Genomic DNA, 21,801 nt, shown 5'->3' with positions numbered 1-21,801 from the left:
GTGACAGTCCCGTCTGTCATACCAGCCCAGGAGCTCCTCAAGGGCTCACGCATGGGTTCCGAGAGTCTGTGACGGTGCCTGACCGGGGTGTCCGTCAGTGTTGGGATAATCCTCGAGCTAGTGCACGGGGGTGAGCAGACACCTCCCTGCATCATCTCATGTCCTTGACCTTGGTACTCTGACAGTCACTGTGTCTGCCCCTCACCAGAAGTTCTAATGAACAAGATCCTTGGGATATCAGCCTATCTCGAGAGCCCACTCAGGGGAGGGGAGGGGTGGGAGGCACGCGCGTGCGTGTAGCTGTAGCTGGCGCTCTCACGGTCAGCCCCGTGGGCTCTGCTGTGCGGTGTCTGGCAACCCTTTGGACTTCTCCCCAGGGTGTCCCAATACCAGGTGTAAAAGTACCGAATGAGGGGTTTTCTAATGCATAATTAGGACATGCAGCCAGGTTGCTGGGTCAAGCCTGGCAGAGTCTGCTCGGTGGCCTGCGAATGCCCCAGGGTCCTGGTGGCACCAGAGCGGTGCGAGGGACTCTGAGGGGCTCCGAGGGGCAGGGCTGGTTCACGGCGACCTGAGCTCTTCTGCTTCTGGCCTTCTGGAGTTCTCATGCAGGGTGATCGCTAAGCGAGTCTGCTGTGACTCAACGGATGCAGAAGCTCCTTACGTGCTGCTGCGGAGAGATGTCGTCCAAATCATGTACTTGAGCGGGAAGCATAGGACTCTGAACTTTGAGCGTTGAACCCGCGCCGCGTGTTGTCAATGCAGACACCGGCTCTCGGAGGGGATCTGGGGCCGGCAGGTGCCTTTTCACCGTCCCACTTTCTGACTTTTGAATCTCCTGTTCAATGAGTACCTGTTTAGTCCTTCTGGAGCCTTCACATCAGTGGATCCAAAGTGGCCTTGAAGCCATCAGGCACCTCCCTCCCTCCGAAGGCACAGCCCGTGTTCAGCCCCATCTCTGTCCAGCTTAGAGTCCATCACTACGACAGACGAAATAGCACTTTGGAACCGTCTTCATGAATGTGTGTATCTTTAAAGCAGCCCGTACTTCTCTCCTGCAAGCTTAGTTAAGTGTACCCCGCAGACCCTATGGAGAGGAGGCTGAGCCTCCTGGCACAGGGGACAGATCTGGGGGCTCACCCGGGTCCACTTGCCGCAAACAGTGAGCCCCCGGGCGAGTCCAGTTAGCCTCCCGCTGGCCTGGGTTTCATGTTCTGTGACTGTGTCTGCCTCCACGCGAGCTCCCAGAGGTTAATAGGCATAAAGTGTTCAGTGGTCGCATTGCCAGGGGCCAGGTGATGGGTGCTGCTGCCATCCCTGCGAACGTGTCTGACGCCCTGTGCTCCGGCTCCTGTGGCAAAGCTAGCCGCTACCAAGAGGGCTTCGTGACCCTCCACCGGGCCTGGCTCCGTTGTTCACAGTTCAGTAATTAGCCATCTCAATAGAAAAATGAGATCTGAGCCATGTTTTATCTCTCCGTAGCCAGTTTCGAGAACAGACACGTCTACATATCTCAGATGCCCATGGCAGTGGGTACACGCATCACATAGCCACGCATGCACATTGGTGACACAGACGGACGAGCTCAGGACTTTCTGCTTTGTATACTGTCCTTTGTCCTTTTGTCTTACATCACTTGTAGGTTCCTGTAACACCTGCTCATCTGCTGATTTGTCATTTTGGTGGCAAAATTGTATTTTCTTCTCTCAATGAATTAGGGTTTATGTAACTGTTCTTACCACTCTTGCTTGGTGAGCGCCTGGGTTATTTGGGTTGTTCGTGATGAATTTTTGTTCAGAAAAATAATCCCCAAAACTGTTTTTCAGAAAGAGAGATCATAGGGCAAAAGAGAGACTGTCTTAAGACTTCTTAGCTTGTTGCTTTGCAGAGGGATGGACCGTTTTGCAAGAACAGCTCAGCTTTCTGCTCCCCCAACCCCAGCCCAAATTCCAGGGGTGTAAGCCCAGAACTCCAGTCTGGCCTGGAGAAGAAACACTGCTTGTCTCAGAACTTCTGTGGCAAATCCAGAAGATAAGGGGCAGGCTGCAATGATTTTCACCATCTCACTGCCATCGAGGTGGGACCTCACGTTAGCACAAAACTCGGTATTTTCCTGTCTCTCTACCCTGTGTGTTTCCTTACATCCCAAGAACATGGTTAGGGTGGAAACAGGGTAGTAATTTCTACACATATTTTGGATTTTAATTACTCACATTTTTACGTTCTAGTGATTTCCTTGTGCAGAGATATTCTATCTAGTTTATAGGAGACAGATGCCATCAAATGTATCACAAGTTATTTTCAATGCAGTTTCAGTCGCGGAAGATGGTCTTTCCTTTTCCAATCCATTTTCTTAGTATTGTTTTATGATTTAACTTCAGCCTGTTTGGAATTCCTTCTGGCATATGAGGTAGAGTACGTGTCTGTCTGTTATTCCTCGTCTGAATATCCAGTTCGTCCCACAGCGGCTGACGATCCCTTCCGCTGGTGTCGAACACTGGAAAAATCCGACATAAATATCTACATATACATCTGGATTCCTGTCCGGAATGCCGTTCTGTTGATCAACTTTCTGTTCTAATAAGCACCACGGGGGTTTGCTCATGTCTCTGTTTTCCATTTGGGTGTTTTGCACACCCACTTTGCTCTTGTTGGGATATTTTTTTTTTTTTTTTTTTTTTTTTTTTTAAAAAAAAAACTCCAGTGTGGGTGCCTGGTTGAGCTTCTGACTCTTGGTCTCAGCTCAGGTCATGATCTCAGGGTCATGGGATCGAGCCCTGCATCAGGCTCCACGCTCGTCGTAGGCTCTGCTTTTTCTCCCTCCACCTCTCCCCACTCTAAACAGATTGATCCATAGATCGATCGATAGATCATTGGTGGGGGGGGACCTTTGGTATTCTCATCCCCTAATTTTTTGGCACACAACTTGTCACTTCACCAAGTTTTATTAATCAGCTTGGGAGAATTTATAATTTATTTCTCTTCAATGCAACTGCAAGTAAGAAATGTCATCATTAACTTCCTTTGCCACTAGCACTTTATAATTCGATTTTCTAGAAAAGGAATTCATGCCGTGTTCTTTTAATTCCCATGTGTTTAATATTTATATCCCTGTTGTAGGTAAGATAGATCTTCTGTTTTCTGGATATTTATTACTGGCACATGGGAGTTGTATCTTTTTTTTTTCTTTTTTCTTTTTATGTACTTACCAAAAAACTTGAGGCTTTGCTGAACTCATGGGTTATCTCCACTCATTTGCTGCAGTGAACCCCTTGGATTTGGTGAGCATGTGACTGTATCGCCCGCAAATAGTGCATTTGCGCCCTTTCGCAACAACCAGGACATCCAATCTTCTTCTTTTGTTCCTGTTCTTGAAAGGAGCGTCTCTCTTATTTCTGTGCGGAGAATAAAGGAGCCTCTGGGTTCTGAGTTGTCTGTCCTGTTCACGGCGGCCAATCTAGCGCTTCCCCCATTCAAGTTCAACCGTGACCTGCTTTTCCAATTCTATGTGCTAGAACCCGTTCCCTGTGCCCTGCTCTCCGAGCTCTGTAGTGGGTTTTATAATAGGATTATATTCTATATATTGCATCTCTGTACGTTTTTATATTACCTGTTTTATAGATTTTCCTGCCTCAGGATTTAAGACAAGTTCAAGCTTGTTGTGCTTTATCATTTACTGTGCCTTATGTCTGGAAAGTTCTTTTTTCTTTTTCCTTTTTTTTAGGATTTTACTTATTTATTTGACAGAGATCACAAGTAGGCAGAGAGGCAGCAGGAGAGGATCGGATGCATTGTTTAACTTTTACTGATCTCAGAAATTGATCCCCTGGGTGTTCGGGGTCTTTCTCCTACAGGTTAAACCTGGGGGGGCCCCTACCTTGTTTGAAAAGTGACTACATTCAGTTTTCTGTCCAGAATTACTGTGATCAGTGATCACAGACGTAGCCGAGTGGTAAGGCGGCTGTGGGCTGTACATGTCCTCCTGAGGCAGGGCCTCGAGATGCCATCAGCTGTGGCTCTCCAGCCCTGACGTGTGAAAGAGGGTTTGGCTTGTCCACTAAGAATCCCTTCCCAAATGAATTCTCTAATAAAACCGGGAAGGTTTTTTGTTTAATTTAAAATTGTCATCACCTCAAAAAAAAAAAAAATTTGTCATCACCTCGACCTCCCAAAATATTCAAAAGTGGCCTTAACACAAAACACAGAATCCCTGAGGCACTTAGGGTAGATGAGGGGAGTTCAAGGGGAGTTCTGCGGGGAAGATACTTTTAGGCCTTGGATTTGAATTTTAAAAGCTCCATTGTGGGGGATATCTGGAGCAAAGGACTCTGGGCTTCTGCTCAGGTCATGATCTCAGGGTCATGAGATCGAGCCCCACGTGCGGCTCCATGCTCAGTCCTAAGTCTGCTTAAGACTCTCTCTCCCTCTGCCCCTCCCCCCAGTCTCTAAAATACAGAAATAAATCTTTAAAATTAAAAAAAGAAAAAAAGCTCAACTACGGTAGCCTGGAGTGACTAAGACATTCCATACGTAGGGTTTTTAAAGAGTTCCCTATCACTGGGACTGATGCACTGTTTGCTTGGCTACGAGGGAAAACTTTATGTGCAATTAACCTTTCTATTCCCCGCCCCCACCCCCGCCCGGGTGTCTAAGTATTGTGAACTTCCTTTGTGGTATTTTAGTGATTAGACAGGATGGAGGGTGTTCTTAAAGATTCATGGCCAAATCCGATGATGTCAGAACGAAGGGAACGGACGGTCTTCGTGGGGCCAGCAAGTCTGGCCCCGTCTGGATTGTTTGTCTAACACTTCACAAGTAGAATAGGAACCGCTGAATTATTCATTTTCAAGTTGCCCTAAAAAAGGCACTTACGCGGCCGAAATGCAGACGTTTGGTGCCAGCGAGAGGAAGAGGAAGGTTGCTGTCTTTCCTGAGGGGTGCTGGGCCCCTCTGCCTCCTAGCCCTGGGGGCGGAGGCCACCTCGGGCTGGCTCACGTGCAGGGCGCTCAAGGTTGGGGCCCGTCGCCTTGACCGTGGGCTTGGAGGAGAGGAGGGAGGAGCAGCTGAGAGTCGTAGCTGTGCAACGAGAACTGTTTTTATTCTTCGCTTTAGCTTCTCTGCCACCAAGCCTCCTCTTAACATATCCTACCAAGTAGTACTTAGGGGAGAAGGGGGGTAAATTAGGGTTCTTTACGCTGGGGACGAGAAGGAGGGCTCCCGCCTTGGGCCTGCTGCTCCCTGGGACCATGAGCCCCTTCCGTCACTACTCTGCCCCCGGGCCTCAGTTTCCCCACCTGTGAAATCTGAGCGGTTTCCTCCTGTAGGCCTGTGGCTCCCAGCAGCAAAGCGTGCCCTGCTCACTCCTGGAGCCGGCGAGCAGCAGGGGCAGGGCCCGGAATCAGAGGCATTCTCTCGAGCCTCGGGCCGGTAGCCGGGCCAGCGCCTGTCAGCTGTAGGCAGGGCTGCGGGGTAAGCAAACAGGGAAAGAGAAACAATCTGAAAGGGGGTTCTGGAAGAGCCAGGGCTCAGACTGGGGAAGCAGGGCTCCAGCCTCCGGAAGGATGTGCTGACAGAGCCTACACTGAATGCGTTCAGGAGACACTTAAATGCGTGCATGAAAAATGGCACGAACGGCGGCCCCTCCCTAACATCGCTTTAAAGACGAAAAGTGAGCAGGCAGCAGTCTGGGTCCGCAGGCTGCTGGTGGAGATCTCTGCTGGAAGGTCCCTCGTCCTGGCCATCTGGCTCCGCGGGGGGGCACAGACACAATGCAAGCGGTGAGGGGTTGCGCGCGGGACCTGGGTGTCCCGTCTGGAGTTCATTTTCCTCCTGTTCTCTGGTCGCAGCAGCCTTTCTCTGGATCAAAGAAAAATATTCACGTTTGACTTTCCATCCATGTTTATCTTATGGAGATGAGCTTTCCGTGTGCATTTTTTTTCTCCCCTTTGCTGAGCAAGTAAATTGAGATTCTGGGGAGTTAATTGACTTCACACAAGCCCGCAAAGTGTGGCGTCCGGGCGGAGCTGGACATCGGCACAGAGGCCCCCCCACTGCTGGGGGTTCTGGGGCTCAACGGCAGCCGCCCGCCTGCTCTGCTTCTCGTTCCTGCACAAACGGGTGGCAGGGTCGACCTCCTACAAGCTTCACTAGTCCACGCCTGGTGTTGGAAGGATACAAAACTGCTGTGAGGGTCGTAGCTTTTCTTATTTATGCTTTTTTCAGTTTACTTTTTGTGCTAAATTTCCAACACACAGTAGATGACGGGACCCCGAGGTGCCTGGTTGCAGTTCCAGATTTCCCCATTAGGGGGCACCTGTCGTGCCTGTCCCCACCCCCACCCCGTTTTATCCTTGGGCTCTTCCAGAATCCTTTCCCTTCACCTCTAAACATGTCGACCTCATGTAAAGACTCTCCTTCTATGCAATACTTGCATCAGATCAAAAACTAATTTCATAATGACTTTATTTCTTACATTTCTGGTTACCCCCAGTCATAGATGGCTTAATTTTTTTAGTTTGCTGGGCTCAGAATTCAGATAAAATCCAGACTTTGGGATTGGTTGGTATGCCTCATTCATTTTCTGGACCACCCCCCCCTTCTTCTTCCTTTCCTGGCAGTTTGTTTGCGTAAGAAACTGGCTCGTTTGTCCTGAAGAGTTTCCCACAGTCCGGGTTTCGCTGACAGCATCCCCGGAAGTGGTTGAGCGCGTTCTTCTGTCCCGTGTTCTAATTCCTGTAGGTGTGTCGTTGAACCTAGAAGCTCGATCAGATTCCGACTGGAAATTCTGGGCAAAAGCCACCCTTTAGGTGGTGTTGCGTATCTTTGTAATGTTCTCGGGTATTGAAAATCAGCCCTGGGCAGAAGAGAAAGATCCTGGTTTTCACGCGCGACAGTAAGAACCGTTATGTGCGTGAGTCCTGGTCTGCAATGCCCTTTTTCACCCCAGCAATGCTCTTACTTTATCCTGTGCCGATTTCCTTGAGAAAGGCTGCATTATTCCTGCGGCGCAGATGGCTGTCCAGCTCACGAGTCAGCCCAAGGTCAAACATTTAAGGCAGTGGGGAAGAATTTGAGCCTCTTTGCTCCACAGGCCACGCTCGTTTGCTTTTCCAGACCACAATCTTCCCTAATTTCACCTCCAGGACCTCCATCCTCCCAGGGGCCCCCGGCACTTGGTTTAAGGAGAGAAATCTCCATCCAGCCTGCTCCTTGCTGCTCTGAGAGCATCCTTGCTAGAACGCTAGAGAAATGGCAAGAAGCCCCCCAAACTTCCATCCAGACACTTGTCCCAAGAGGCTTTGGATGGTCTCAGTAGCCAAAACAGAATGAATTATGCAATCTCATAATCTGATTGTCAGCCACAGCTGTCCCGTGTCCCTGCCCAGAGATGACTGAAGCCTGAGTGACAGTCACAGGCTGTTTGTGATCACACGGAGGGTCAGACCCTGGCGAGGGACGGGCTGCTTGGAGCTGTCCTGTTAGCTCGGCCCAATGCTGAGCCTCGTGCAGGCCGGAGAAGACCATCGGTCAGCTAGCCACCCGAGTCAGCTAAACAGTGGGGCCAGGAGGGAAGTTTTCTCCCCATTGGGATTGACAAGCGGAGACGGAACTGCAATTGATTTTGTTACTTGTTGTATCATTTAAGCTGAAATAGAATGGTCAGAAAAACAAACCAATTGTGGTTAATTTCTGAGCAGGCAGAGGTGACGTTCTGGCCATTTCACTGTCTGAACACGATTTCATTTGCAATAAGAAGAAAACCCACGATTTCCGGAACGTTTGGCCTGGAGGTTAAGCACCACAGTCCTCTCTGCCTGGGCCCTTGATTTGACGGGAGGGAGTGACCTGTTTGATCGGAGGCTTGGAAGGGAGCCTAGTGGCTTCACCCTTGCCCTCCACTCCTGCCAGGGCAGAACTAGCTCAGCTCGGGTAGAACACGAGAGATAGGTCTGGTCATATGCAACAGGGTTGTCCAGAAGACCCTTCCCCGCTTTCTGCCGAGTCCCAGTTTTTGCCCAGCTTTGTGTCAGGCACAGGGAAACGCTGGGAGCCAGGCTGACTGGCCCCGTCCCGGGGAGCTCACGGTCCAGTGCACAAAACAGAGCCTAATTCCAGATCTTGACATACATTTTTCTCCAAGGAGATCATTCTCCCCTTTTTCAAAGGCTATGAAAAGTGGCAAGAAACTTAAATCTGCAAAAGCAACTGAAAGGTCCCCCAATAATGGGTCTGTGATTAAAGGAGCGAGACTGATACAAAGCGAAGGTCAAGCAAAGCTTTATTTCGCGCCAAGCATCAAGAATCAGACCGAACGTTGGGGGTCGTGCTTCTTACAGAGAGGGTGACCTTTCTCTGCTTCACAGACTAGCTTTTAAGGGCAAAGGCCATGTGGTTGGGCCTGGCCACGCACAGGTGGCCAATGAAACTGTAACACACAGAGAAAGCTGCACAGTCATGTTAGGTCACACATAAGTGACCAATTGAATTACAATTTACCCTAGTAGATATTTGAATTAGCCTATCACCTTGGTCAGAATTGGCACCCAAAAGGCATCCAAAGGGCAGGGCCCATACTTCTTGGTAACTAGGGAGACAGTATGCGCACACCCCCCCCCACATTGGATGTCTCCACCTGGCCTGACACACTCTTGTATTTGGGCTTTGTTACCTGGGACTGGTTCCCGGGACTTGTTTTTAAATAAGTTCCTGAGGTGGGGCAGGGTCAGTTTAAGTTTTACTGCATAAACAGCAAAATCGCTGTTTAACCCAAGATGGAATCCCTCTGGCTAAATAGGCCCTTACAGCAACTTACACACTCTTTCCTTGAAAGTCATGTGTGCAGTTTGGCAAAATACCCCTACGCCCTCTGTTCTTTAAAATACCAGCCCATGCGCCTGGGTGGCTCTGTCGGTTGAGCATCTGCCTTCTGCGCCAGTCATGATCTCAGGGTCCTGGGATCAAGCTCAGCGGGGAGGCTGCTTCTCCCTCTGCCCTTCCCCCTACTCGTGCGCTCTCTCTCTCTCTCTCTCTCAAATAAATAAAATCTTTTTTAAAAAATAAAAGTAAAATAAAACACCAGCCCACGAACGGTTGCTTGTCAGGTGCAGAGTGGATTTTCCATAGCACGCAGATGTCGCGTATTTGCATATGTAGCCGGCCAATATCTAGCATGCCCCTGCTGTGTTCTCTGAGATTACAGCAGTGAGCGAGTGAGTGATCAATATATGAATAAGATACTTGGAGACCAGAATAAGTGCAAAAATGAGTGGACAGAGCAGAGCAGGGCTGCTGGGAGGCTTTTCAGAGGACAGCCACCAGGGCTGAGCCGTGGACGGTGACTAGTGACAACAGCCACCTGTAGGGACCCCAGCAGAGGGGACAACCCTGTGGCCAAGCAGATTTCCCAGGAACAGGACTGAAGAAGCCACGAGAGCATTAACTGATTGAGCGTCAGGAGGACATTTACACGGGATGCCTGTTTCTAACGGGTTTAAAAAACATCCGCCAGGGGGCACCTGGGTGGTTCAGTGGGGTAAAGCCTCTGCCTTCAGCTCAGGTCATGATCCCAGGGTCCTGGGATCAAGCCCCGGATCAGGCTCACTGCTCAGTGGGGAGCCTGCTTCCTCCCCTCTCTCTGCCTGCCTCTCTGCCTACTTGTGATCTCTCTCTCTCTCTGTCAAATAAATAAATAAAATGGTAAAGCCTCTGCCTTCAGCTCAGGTCATGATCCCAGGGTCCTGGGATCAAGCCCCGTATCAGGCTCACTGCTCAGTGGGGAGCCTGCTTCCTCCCCTCTCTCTGCCTGCCTCTCTGCCTACTTGTGATCTCTCTCTCTCTGTCAAATAAATAAATAAAATCTTTAAAAAACAGAAAAATCCGCCAGGAGCAGAGTCCTCCCCAAGCCCAGTGGCTCCGATGGGGAAGCGGGGCCTTTCTCAGGCTTGTTTGTTTTGAAGCCTTGATGGCCTAAAGTCTGGAGAAGGAGCCGAGGTATTTATGGGAGGCGGTTCTGTAATCTGCTGTTGAGCCTCTGCTCCCTGCAGGGCCTGGGCCCTCAAGGGCATGAGGGGTGTTCAGGCCTTCCTGGGAGGAAGCAAGCCCAAAAGAAGCTCCTGGAATCCACGGCTCCGAACATAGCGGACTGGTGGCCTGCAGACTGGGCTTGACCACAAACCGCCAGGGAATGCAGTGGAAGGAAGGGCTAGTCCGTGGCCTGACCGGGCCCTCCCAGAGAGGTGGTGGCCAGGCCAGTGCGGGCCAGGGGAGGGGGACAGCAGGTGGAGACATCTCAGGGCTCACATGCCCAGCAGCCTCGTGCACACTGCACAGAGAGAGTCCGAGCTTGGGTATTCTAAGAGCAATGCCGTCAGAGCGCCTGGCCGGTTCAGTCGGTAGAGCAGGCAAGCCTTGATCTCAGGGTCATGAGTTCAAGCCCCATGTTGGGTATAGAGACTACTTGAAAATAAAACCTTTAAAAAAAAAAAAGGGCAGCATCGTCAAATCTCTAATAGCTTGCTTTGTCTACAGAGAGAGGGAAATGCTTTCAGAGTATGTCATATGACTTCAAATGGCAAAGATAAGACAAAAGAACCTGAAAGCCAATCTCATATAAAAGTATTTATAAAAAAAAAAAAATACTAAATAAAATGTCAGCACACAGAATTCGGGAGCACACTAACCACAACCAAACAGGCAAATAACAGTTAGTGTAATTTGCCGATTTAGCGAGTCACAGGAGAAAGACCTTTTAATTTGCTCCATAAATGCTTTTTTAAAAGGTACTTAATGAAATCAATATCCATCTTTTATTAAAAAGTCTTAATAAAATAGGAACAGTTGGATATTTCACTAACAAAACAAAACACATCTATTTAAAGTCCGAAATGAGCAACATGACTGCATGCCCTGGCGGTCAAGACGCCAGGCAGGGATCCCTGCTGCCACCTTGCTTTGTCATGTGCTTCTGGGAGTGCTGGTCACTGCCATCCTCCAAGAGAAAGAACTGAGAGACAGGAAAAGGCAGGAGGACGCAGCCCCGTCATGGGCACACAAGGGCACAGGACACTCCAAAGCCCAAGAGAACAACCGAGAAGCTGTTCCAGGCTCAAACGGACACCCACCGCGTTGTGATTCTTTCTTCTGTCTGGAAGGTCCTCCCTCAGGCCCGCAAACTCCTCTGCCCTCTGGGATGTAGACCAGATGTCCCCGAATCCGTGAAACTCTGCCTCCTCCTGTCTGCAAAGGAGACATTGTCCATCTGTCCCTCGGAGGGCTGTCACTGTGCCACATTGTCCCAGAATCACTCGGGTCTCTTCCTCTCCCGGCACCCCCCACGGAGGAGACAGTGCCGGGGTCCCACTTGGAGCAGAGCGAGCTGGTGCCAGTGTTGGAGGAGGGCGCCGTGCCGCCTTTTCTGGGTCTAGTCTTGCCCTGACTCTCACAGGAGACTCTGCAGACCAACCTTTCCTCTCGGTAACACTGCATTCCCACGCAGGGGCTGGGAGCTACCTTTCCAGAGAAATCCTCCCCCGCCACACACACACTCCCCATTTAGGGGATTCCAGACCATAGCCAAGAAATCTTCCTCAACATCTGGCCCCCTGGCTACCTCCTTTTCCTTTTCCTACCTTCTTTTTCTGAACCCAGTCCAGGGAGCCCTGCTTCTGCGTCACCTCTGCCCCCTGTGCTCAAAGAGCCAGGCCTGGGGTGTAAGATGTCAGAAAAGTAACCGCCTTCCTGATGGCAGAGACCCATCAAGGCCAGGCCTCTGGGGTCGGCAGTGAGCGGGACGGGTTGGGGGAGGCGGGGAGCCTAGGATGTTTATTAAACATCCTAGGGCTTTGTAAAAAAAAAATTTTTTTAACATTTTCACTGTAATACTGAAAAAATACACCATTATAAAATCCTCATATAGAATTATTAAGTTTAAAGCGGGGAGAATTCATCTTTCAGTGCTTCTTCTCTGGGTGCCCAAGAACTTCACAATCTCATGTTGAGGCTCTTGGCTTTTGACTTGGGTCCAAGGAGACACACAGACCCGAAGGGCGCCCCGGAGGCTTTTCTAGCTGCCCTGTGGATGCCCTTTGTTTTCACAGCTCCTGACGGGGCTGTGATTCTTTGGAGTTGAAATCCATGCCAGCCTTGCCCTACTGCCGTGCCTTAGCGTCGGGGGCCTAGAGTGGAAGTCGTTTCCCTCCTGTCACTGACCCTGTCCTTCTAAGTTCCTCATGAAAATCTTGTGCTAGGCCAGAGGACACCCCAACATGATCTGTAGGGAACTGATTGAAGGAACTGCATGTTCCAGGCCAAGCAGAAATGCTCCGCCGTTTGAAGCCAAAGCAGAGAATAATGTAGTGCGGGTTAACAGATCAGCGAAAGCTATTTTGTCAGCTCGTGAAAAGGTGAAGGAACCAAATTTTTATAATCGTTTCGCTGAGCAAACAATATGCTTAGTTATTATAGACTCTGGAAAAGAAACGATTTTAGGCTAATGTCGGGCTCTGGGTCCTGTTGCAGGCAGGACTCAGAATGAGCAGAATGAAAAGCCTCTGAACCATTGTCGACACCCGTGCTACAAAAGGACACGCAGTGGCCTTCATGACTCCCTTCTAGGAGGATGTTTCCAGTGGTATTAACCTCTGGGCATTTTTGTATTACTAAGGGCAGAGTGTCTGGTAGGATTAATTTCGTGGGGGGCGCTAAGGGCAGCACTTCGGAGGGGAGTGGACTCGGTGGCAGGTGTGTCCTCAAGACGACGCCAGCACACGCTTTCCAGAACCGCCATCTTGGTCCTCGTCTACACTGGCCAATGGCCACACCCCTCATCACACAGAAATAGCCGGCTAGTTGTATCTTCATTGACCTTTTAAGAAGTGTGCCCCTTGGAAAAGCCAGTTATGAGCCTCCAGACTTTTAAAAAATACGAATCTGAGCCTTTCCTCCCTCCCAGCATCCCTGGTTATTTCCACTGTCTCCTCCGGTGGCTTCTGGTCCGTTCTGTGAATGGGAACCGCAGCCCCTCTGGGCCCTGTCTTCATCAGGATGCCTAGTGTTGAATAGCTACCCCCCGCCATGCACACACACTTCCTGAACCACAGAGCTCAGTGTTTTGATTATCATTTGAAAGCTTTGGAAATCTGAGAGTTGCTCCCGGAATGAAAAGGTAAGTGCACTAGTTGTTATCAGGTTCGATATTTTGGTCAGTTTACCGGTTGCTTAGTAACCCAAGTGAAACTGACCAGAAAATGGAAAAACTTGAAATTCGTTTCCAGGGATTGCCTCAGACTGCCAAGAAGGCACCTTCCTGTTTTAGTGTGACTAATTTTTTTTTAAATAAGTGCCTTGAAATCCTTTGGAAATGATGCACTGTGTTCTGGATGTTCGGTATATTAATGGGTATCCACAACCATTTGCTGTCTGAGAAGAAATTCTGAGAGTCTGCCTTTGCGAGGAGGCTCTTGAGACTACCCTTTCCCCAAACCAGGCAGGAGCCAGCTGCCACTTCCCAGCCCGCAGCATGCCAGCCTGGCCCGTCGCTGCCTCTAGATGAAGCCAGGACCCTAGGAAACCCTCTGTTCTCTACAGCATTTGTTGGACCCTGAACTGGCCCCCTGGCCACTGGCAGCAGCGAGGCAAGAAGTGGCTGAAAATAGGCAAGAGTAGGCCACTGGACCCCCAGGAGGCCACAGGTCCACCCCTTCTCTCTAAGCCCCTGGGACTGGGGGACTGTACCAAGGGCAGCTCCTCGTGCAGCCTCGCTCTGAGAACTAAAGCCCTGGCCAGAGGCTTCTCCAGATGAAGGGGAGTTACCGCTGAGGACAATTCCTGTTGAGAGACACTGAGCAGAACTTGCCTCTCTGTCCTCCCTCCGCCTGCACTGCCAGGAGTAGCTGGTACTCGAGGGGAAAGTGAGCCCCAGAGGGGAACACCCCTCTGGAAGACACACCCCAAACCCAACAGTGTCTGTGATCTGAAACCATACAGATGGAGCGCAGGCACCGAAACGGGCGTGGGAACATACTCCAGCAAACCAGGAAGGTGTAAGCAAGGTAGAGCAGAAACCAGGAGTAACTAAAAAACTTGAATGCAGTAGGAAGAACAGAACCACCAAACTAAGGAACCAAAGAAAGTTGACAGGTACAGCAGCTGCATCTATCCGGGTCGAATGGAAGAACAAGCCGGAAGGCAGCAGGAACGGCCAAAGAAACAGCAGGTGCAAAGCCAAGGTTGCGTGCTGCGGAGGGAAGGAAGGAGACGGGGGCCCACAGAGGACCCCGCAGGACAGCCTCCCTGCCACAGGCTCAGGGTCCCGGCTCCTTCCAGGCAGGCCCCTGCCCTGCAGACCGACAACTGAGCGTCAGGCTCCCTGGATCTGCCCAGGGGGAAACCGAGGCGTGGCGGCCTGCAGCTCTGGTTCCTGGCGCCGGCCGTGATGCCTTCCCGCCGTCTCCCACAAACACGGGGCAGGAGCTGCGTGTCTACGGGCCCATCCTGTTGTGGAGTCCCCGACCAGGGCGTGGACACTGGCAGGTGCTGGGAAATGGTCATGGGATGACGGAGTACGTGAGCTCTGCCGGTGGTGGCCGAGGAAATCCACCGTAGATCGGATTTTGTAAACACAGCGATGATTAACTGTCTGACTAAAGCTCCAAACTGTGCTTAATGGCATTTGCCTTGGGACAAGGCCATTAACGTATTCTTTCACCTTGAGCCCAGCGAAGTTTTGCACCTGGTTGGAAGCCTCTGCCCGGTTTAAGACCTTCACCCTTCAATTGATTCTTTGCCCTTTAGGAGTCCGCAGACTCCCTTCTGCAGTACTGAGGCTTTTCCAAGAGGTCTTAGAGGTTTGCCTGGTGAGGCGGTTCCTAATGTCGCCGCCCCCCGCCCCCCACCCCACCCCCAGCACTTCACGGCAGGGGCCCAGACTGGGTCTTCTTTACAGAGTTCCCCTAAACACAGCTTCATTTCACGAGGCCATTTGAAGAGTTGTTTCAGACTTTGTTCAGGCCCAGCTGGAAGCAGGATACTGTTTCAAACAGGTCTAATGAGCGCGGAACCTGATCACGGGGCCTCTGTTACCCAGTTCAGGCTGCCGGGATCTGAAACGGTTGCCTCGTCTGGAAGGGCCTCGGGGCCAGAGGGAGCGCTGGGCGCAGCGAAGAGCAAAACCAGCGCAGCCAGGGCCCGAGTCCGGTTTAGCCAACTCTTGATGTGAAGGCTGGGCGCCGGTGAGAGCCACACAAGCAGCTTTCAGGGACAGAAGGACCTGCTCAGAGTTGGGCCTGTTCCAGGGGCCCCAAGCTGGCCCAGGGGGAAGACTGGCCCGCCGCTGGCAGGACACGCTTCCTCCAGGACCCCAGTCTCTAGCCAGAAGCCAAGCCCTGCACCGGCACAGATGAGGGTGCAGGAGACACGCAGCCCAGCCTTCAAAAGTTCCCATTGTGTGGGGACCGCCCCTTTAACCTGTCAGGACCGCCCCTCTAGCCTGTCGACTCAAACCTGTGCGGGGCGGGGAGGGACTGGACTATTTCCTTCAGGAGATGGAGCCATCAGGAGGCTTTGGAGAGTGCTGGGGGTGCAGGCAGAAGTAGGAGATGCGGTCCCCGGAATGGAGGGCAAGCCAGGGAGATCATGTAGTCCAAGGCTCTTTCTTTACAGCCTCACGGGCGGTGGGAGCTGTCGGAGCACAGGGCCCTGGGGCTGAGGGGTGGGCAGAGCTTCATGGAAGGGCCTGGTGTAGAGCACCAGGGAGGGCACAGGGGCCTGTAGGTCTCCTTGGAGATGGACTGGGGGGCCCCTGAATCCCAGCAAGGATCCGTGGCTGTGACATTGGGCTCCCTTGCTGCCATGACCCCGTTGAGTCTTCCTTGGGTGGCGGCCACTCTCAGCCTTGGCCTCCTGATGGGCCATGGGGAGCAGTCCCGTAGAAGATGGGGCCCTGACAGTAGCCCGTTCTACCCTTCTGCTAATAAAGAAATTAGGCCTTTATTAGAACTCTCTCTCTCATGATGTTATATGTTGGAGTCATATATTTGCCTTCAGATGACTCAAAGGAGAACTTTGAAAACAGAAAAAGGGAGAAAAGACCCTAGCGGCTCCACGTGCACGAGCCAGCCAGGTGAAGGCCGTGAACTTGGGTGGTTCACAGAGCCGACTACAGGGTCCCCCAGCCTCCATCTCCATCCTGCCACATCCTTCTCCCCGTTCTTGGGGCTCGCCCCACCCTGGCAGACTTCTGTTCGTCTTTCGAAACCCAGTTCACACATCCCCTCCTTTGAAGCCGCCCCAGATTCCCTCCCCCGAGAATTTTCTGCCTCCTGGTTTTTCAGGGCGCTCTGTTCAAACTCCCGGTAGGACACACTCTATTTCGTATTTCGGTGACTCTGTCTCCCCAGTGAGATTGGAACCCCCAAGGGCAGGGTGGCCATTCCCACAACACAAGCACACCTCCTCCAGGTGGGCAGCGGAGCCCCTCACAGGTCCAGGGGGCAGGTCATTGTGCTGAGCTGGGAACCGTGGTCACCCCGAGCCCGCCCACTGCCCACTAACGGCTCTCTCTCTCTCTCTCACCTTTCTAGGGCCGACGAAATTGAAATGATCATGACGGACCTTGAAAGAGCAAACCAGGTAGGATGTTTCACGGCCTCAGGCTTAAAAATCCTAACAACATAGCCACGTATGTCGTCTAGCTAGATGCGTCTTAAGTTCAAAGGCCTGGTATTCTCGTATTTTTTACGCGTGATTGTCAATGTCGATGTTTCCCAATGTCATGGGAAGCATGTGGAAGGTCCCTTGGCAGAGTGTTCGGTTGTGGTCCCAGCATCCCAGACTCCCTCGGTGACTACACAGTGGCTGTTGCTTTTCCTTGTCCTTAATCCGTTTCTCAAATGACCGACTGTGGTGCCACGGCAGCCGTTAGGCTCGCGTTTGTACCAGCGAGTCACAGGGGCCTTGGGGAACGTGCTTGGCACTGTGTCCAGCACAAAACAGGGCGGCTCTACACTCAGCCGCCGGGGGGTCTGGGGGGCTCAGTCAGTTAAGCATCCCACCCTTGATCTCAGCTCAGATCCTGAGCTCAGGGTCATGAGTCAAGCCCCGCATCGGGTGCCACACGGGGCATGGGGCCTCCTCACATAAATAAATAAATACTCAGCTACTTGGAACATTGCCCCCCACACAAACACAGAACCCCTAACTTCTTCTCCGAGGACGCAGCCCCGGGGAAGGAAAACATTGCGCTTTAGCGAATGGTGCTGCTGCTTTGAAAAGAGTCTCCCCGCTTAGCTCCTCTATTCGTGGGGAGAAAGAGTCAAAACTGAGATCGCTTTCTCGGCCTCAGAAGGCACCAGGCTGTGGCCACAGTCGCAGGAAAGCTTAGCGCTTTGTCTCAGGTGGAATCTTTGTGTATTAGTGGCCCTGTCCGTCGCAAGAAGGGCCAATGGCTCTCGAGCGACTTGTGCCTGGTTCTCCTCTGAGCGCATCCCAGGCACTGAGCCTCTGAGCCCTCCGTGCAGCCCACCCGGGTTGCTGCTCTAAAGACTCCCACTTTACAGACAGGGGAACAACAGGTCAGTGGCTGGTCCGGTGCGGAGCCGGGATTGGAGCCCGCGCTCCTCACGGCCACCCTCAGAACCCGGGACGCAAACAGACGTCACTTTGGCTTTCTTCAGACCCTCTCAGCTCCCAGACGCACCCGTGTCCGCACAGCTCCTCGCTGCCCAGCGCTGCTTCCCCTTCACCTCCCCAAAGTGCTTTAGCATTTGTTTACCTTCAGTTGCAAACAAATTGACTTGGCCCCTTCGCACTGACTTGGCGCTGCTCAACTTTGCAAAGGCCTTAGCTCCGAAGGAGGTCCTAGAAAGGTTCACCCGCTCCCGTCAGCCCGTTGCTCTTTGAGCATCCATGATTGTTCCTGGCCAGTCTCGAGCGCGCCTCTCCTTTTGACGGTGCTTTGGGGTTTCAGCTCCGGGTTTGTGCACCAGACAGCCGCAGGCTGGGGAGGTCGAGCGGACTGTCCATACTGGCTCTGCGGCAGTCCCCAGGTACTGAAGAAGTTTGGCCAAGTTGGCGTGCCTCTCCAAGTGTTGAAGGCCGCTTGGCCGGATCTCCGTCCTGGGAGACACCAGGCGGGACTGCGGAGAAAGGGGCCACCCCTTGGTTCAGGTCCCAGCCCTGTGTGTGCTGGTTGTGTGGCCCGCTAGTAGTTCTTTAGAAAAGAAAAGGAAAAGAATGAACTTTGCGAACACGCTACAGGAGAGAGGAGTCAAAGTCACGGAGAGGGCGGAATCCCGGTTGGCGGGCGCCGGGCGAGGGAGGCTGAGGCTTGTTCAGTGGGTACAGAGTTTCAGCTTTGCAGGATGAAAAACTTGAGGAGATCAGCTGAACGACAGCGTGGATGTCCTTAATTAACAGTGCTGGAGCAGATGCTAGAAAATTGGTTAAGATGGTGTATGTTCTGTGTATTTTGCCATAATTAAAATGTTTTAACTTTTTTAAAACAGAAGAAAGAAAGGAAGGGCATGATAACTGGTACTTCCTCTGCACGACTGCTCGGAGGGTTAGAGGTTAAAATGCCCGAGTACAAAGTAGGAACCTAGATGAATCTGTAGTTGCTGGAGAAGCGTGTATTTGGTGGGAGAATTGTACAGTCCCGTGCTGGGGAAATACCAGCGCAATGGGCATGGGAGAAGCATCGGTGAGTTCTCACGGACAGCACAGGGTGAGTTAGAGCCTGATGTGGCTGCCCGGAGAAATGAACGCAACCTCAGGCTGCATTCATAGAAGTAGAGTTTCTAGAATGAAGGAGGTGGAGTTCTGCGCCTATCTGCAGCAACCAGTCCATGCCCGGGGAATTATAACATATTCTGGAAAGCACACTATGAGGACACCTGGGACGTGGAGTACCACTCGGGCTCCACCCCACAGCCAGGACGGGAAAGGGACCCTAACAACAAAAGAAATCAGGAGGTTTGGGGACATTCCTGATCTCTGGGGAACAAGGGAAAGAAGACATTGGGGCTTGACACCAAGCACCAGAGGAATAATTGCAGGAACTTGGGATGTGACACGGTCACAAAGGGGAAGGCCCTCGGGTGGGGACATCATGGATCCTGTCCCGTAGCTCTCCAGGCCTGGCCCAGGGAAGGAGTCAGGCTTTTTCATGGTCATGGACACACTTGGAGGCTGGTCTTAGTCTCGATTAGAGAAGCCTTCTGTCAGTCCTGGCTCTCCAGAGATGCCCAGACCTGTGTGCCCCCGGAGCTGTGAAGGGAGGTGCGGCCCAGCCCTTGCTGAGGGTTTGAGGTCAGGGATCAAACACAGAGGGAACAGGAGGAGGGAGTGCACTTGACTCTGTGGTCAGGAGGAAGACAGCAATGCAGGCAGGCACAGAAGGGCAGGGTGAGCCCTGAGCGTTCTGGGCCATTCCATAAAGCCAAAGTATGGAGGTGCAGGGTGGGAAAGTGGGCCTACAGGAGGGGACCTAGATCCAGGTTTGGGGGAGGGCTTTGAACGTCAGGCCTCTGCGTGGAAGGCCTCTTTCTGAGCATGGTGGAGAATCCTGGGCAGGAGTGAGACGTCAGAGTTGTGTTCTAGAAGGATCCCCCTGGCGGAACATCAGAGAACAGTCGGGAGTGGAACGACTGGAAGCCAGGAGAGCAGCTGTCGTGCTACATCAGGGCAGGGATGACTCGGGGACTGCAACGAGGCGGGCCCCAGCAGAGAGAAGGCGGCGGCGACAGGGCCGGAGGAGGGGGACGAAGGAGCCGCGCGCCCTGTGCAGGCGCAGCCAGACATCTGGTTCAGCCGCCTTTCCCATCAAGGGAAATCCCCAGGAGGAGCAATTTACTAGTTCATTGGCATATAACATTATTTTTGCACTAGGTTTATAGTCAGAATGTTCTACTGAGACCTGAAGCTGTTTTACGGCTACAGCACTTGTGTTTCTATTGTGCAAAAGTGGAAGAGCAGTCCGCGGCCGACAGCTCGGGGTCTCATTTGCACCTGTTCGTCAAACTTCAAGGCACTTGCCTTCATACCCACCGCCTTAATTGGTGGCCGTGATGATTCAGAGCTTTGAAGACCGCGTGGTAAATAAGAAGCCCCGGCTTTGCGCCTTGCGACCGTGGAAAGCCACCTGGGGGCTTCGGCCACTCTAGCACTCGGCCAGCTGTACCCTCACCCGCGCACCTTTCCGATCAGCCCTGATGGGAGCTGCTGGCAGCACAGAGCCCCAGCCGGGGGCAGGAGAAGGTCCTTTTTGTGAGTGGCCCTCCTCCTGCTAACCTGCCTGATCTGACGGAGGAGGCTGCCCTAGTTGGGGGGACCATCAGCTTGAAGCACAGCTTCACCCCCTCCCCCCTGAGGAAAAGAGCCACAGGAACTCCCAGCAAGGCACGGTGCTTGCTTGGACCAAGGTTTCTGGGTTCCAGTGGGGAACAGCTGGCTTTGTATCCCAGATCTCCTACTTCCAAGCCATGTGGCCTGGAATGAACCCCTAGGCTCCTGGGGTGTTTCCCCATCTACAGAATGAGGGTGGTAATTCACACATCTGAGAGAACACTGCTGAAAAAAAAACAAATCCACTGCATAAATTTTGAAGCTCTTAATCGGCTTTATTCAGCGATTCATGAATCGGGCAGCAGCCCATCCAGCGGACGGAAAGGAACTCTGAGGACCTGTACAGAATGGAAGTCTTCTGTAGGCAGAAAAGGGAAGGACAAGGGGCGCCTGGGTGGCTCAGTGGGTTAAGCCTCTGCCTTCGGCTCGGGTCATGATCTCAGGGTCCTGGGATCGAGCCCCGAGTTGGGCTCTCTGCTCAGCAGGGAGCCTGCTTCCTCTCTCTCTCTCTGCCTGCCTCTCTGCCTGCTTGTGATCTCTCTCTCTCTGTGTCAAATAAATAAATAAAATATTAAAAAGAAAAGAGAAAAGGGAAGGACGAGGAAAGAGCTGATTGTCTCAGGCGGGTGCCTTCGTACAGGGGCCGGGAGGGCTCTCTCGGACAGATGACCTCACTAGCGCTGACCAGGAAATTCCAGATCGACGGGTTAAAAGTCCCTTTCCCGGGAGAGGCTGACTCTGCAATTAGGTTAGGTCTTCCGTCTCGGTTTTGCTGACATGGGGTTTGGCACAAGGGACTCCCATTTGGAGCCTGTTGTTTCTCTTTTAACAGTTGTTCCCTTTTGATCCGACTCTCAGACTAAGTGAGAGACGTGGTCAAAATTGAAGGCGTTACTGCTGATCTTCTGTGTGATATTCCCAGATCCCAGTGTTTTTTGTGGAATTCCTGTGGTGGTCACGGGGTCACGACTTCAGGCTCGCCGTTTCTTAGCGGAGTCGTTCTGACATTCCAGTCTTGAGATCATTCGCTTGACGGTTCGTGGCCTCGAGCCTGCATTTAAAGCTTTTGAGAGAATACAGCGCACCAAGGAGGTTATAGTGAATATTATAAGCGGGATTATTCCCAGTATCCAGAGCGCACTTTGGAGCCGTGGTCCCCAAGACCCAAACGATTCAAAATCAAATAAGTCAAAGAGCTATCCCGTTGGAAGAGTCCCCTTTGTAAGCCTGGAGGCCTGCCCAGTGTCTCTGCGCACAAGAGTAGAGACACTTCTGCTTTCTCAGAAGCGTCACCCCAGGTGCAGTAAAGGGGTGTTGGTCCCAGCACAGGCCCTACCTTGTTCAGCCAGGAGAAGCAAGGCCTCTCCCATCATCCCTTCTCTGGCCAAAAACAACCTTGGCCAGAGACTCTAAGGGTCTTTATTGAGTGGCCGTTGCTTTGGCGATGGATCCCCCGGTGCTTTC

At 52.1% G+C, this 21,801-nt stretch overlaps 1 protein-coding gene across 7 annotated transcripts in view; it reads left to right on the top strand.

Moving 5' to 3' along the window:
* The window catches only part of CUX1 (cut like homeobox 1), a 352,615-nt gene that overhangs the window by 230,436 nt on the left and 100,378 nt on the right, over window positions 1–21,801 (top strand). For all 7 annotated transcript variants that reach the window (XM_045075003.1, XM_045075002.1, XM_004761600.3 and 4 more), the window contains exon 9: window positions 16,578–16,626. In XM_045075003.1, the coding sequence (XP_044930938.1) occupies window positions 16,578–16,626 (49 nt within the window). The remainder of the gene's footprint in view (window positions 1–16,577; window positions 16,627–21,801) is intronic.

The sequence above is a fragment of the Mustela putorius genome, unplaced genomic scaffold (genome assembly GCF_011764305.1).
Source record: "Mustela putorius furo isolate JIRA1106 unplaced genomic scaffold, ASM1176430v1.1 tig00000139_pilon_pilon_pilon, whole genome shotgun sequence".
NCBI classification, from domain to species: Eukaryota; Metazoa; Chordata; class Mammalia; order Carnivora; family Mustelidae; genus Mustela; species Mustela putorius.
The sequence above is the reverse complement of the archived record's forward strand: the minus strand, read 5'-3'. Positions and strand labels throughout refer to the sequence as shown.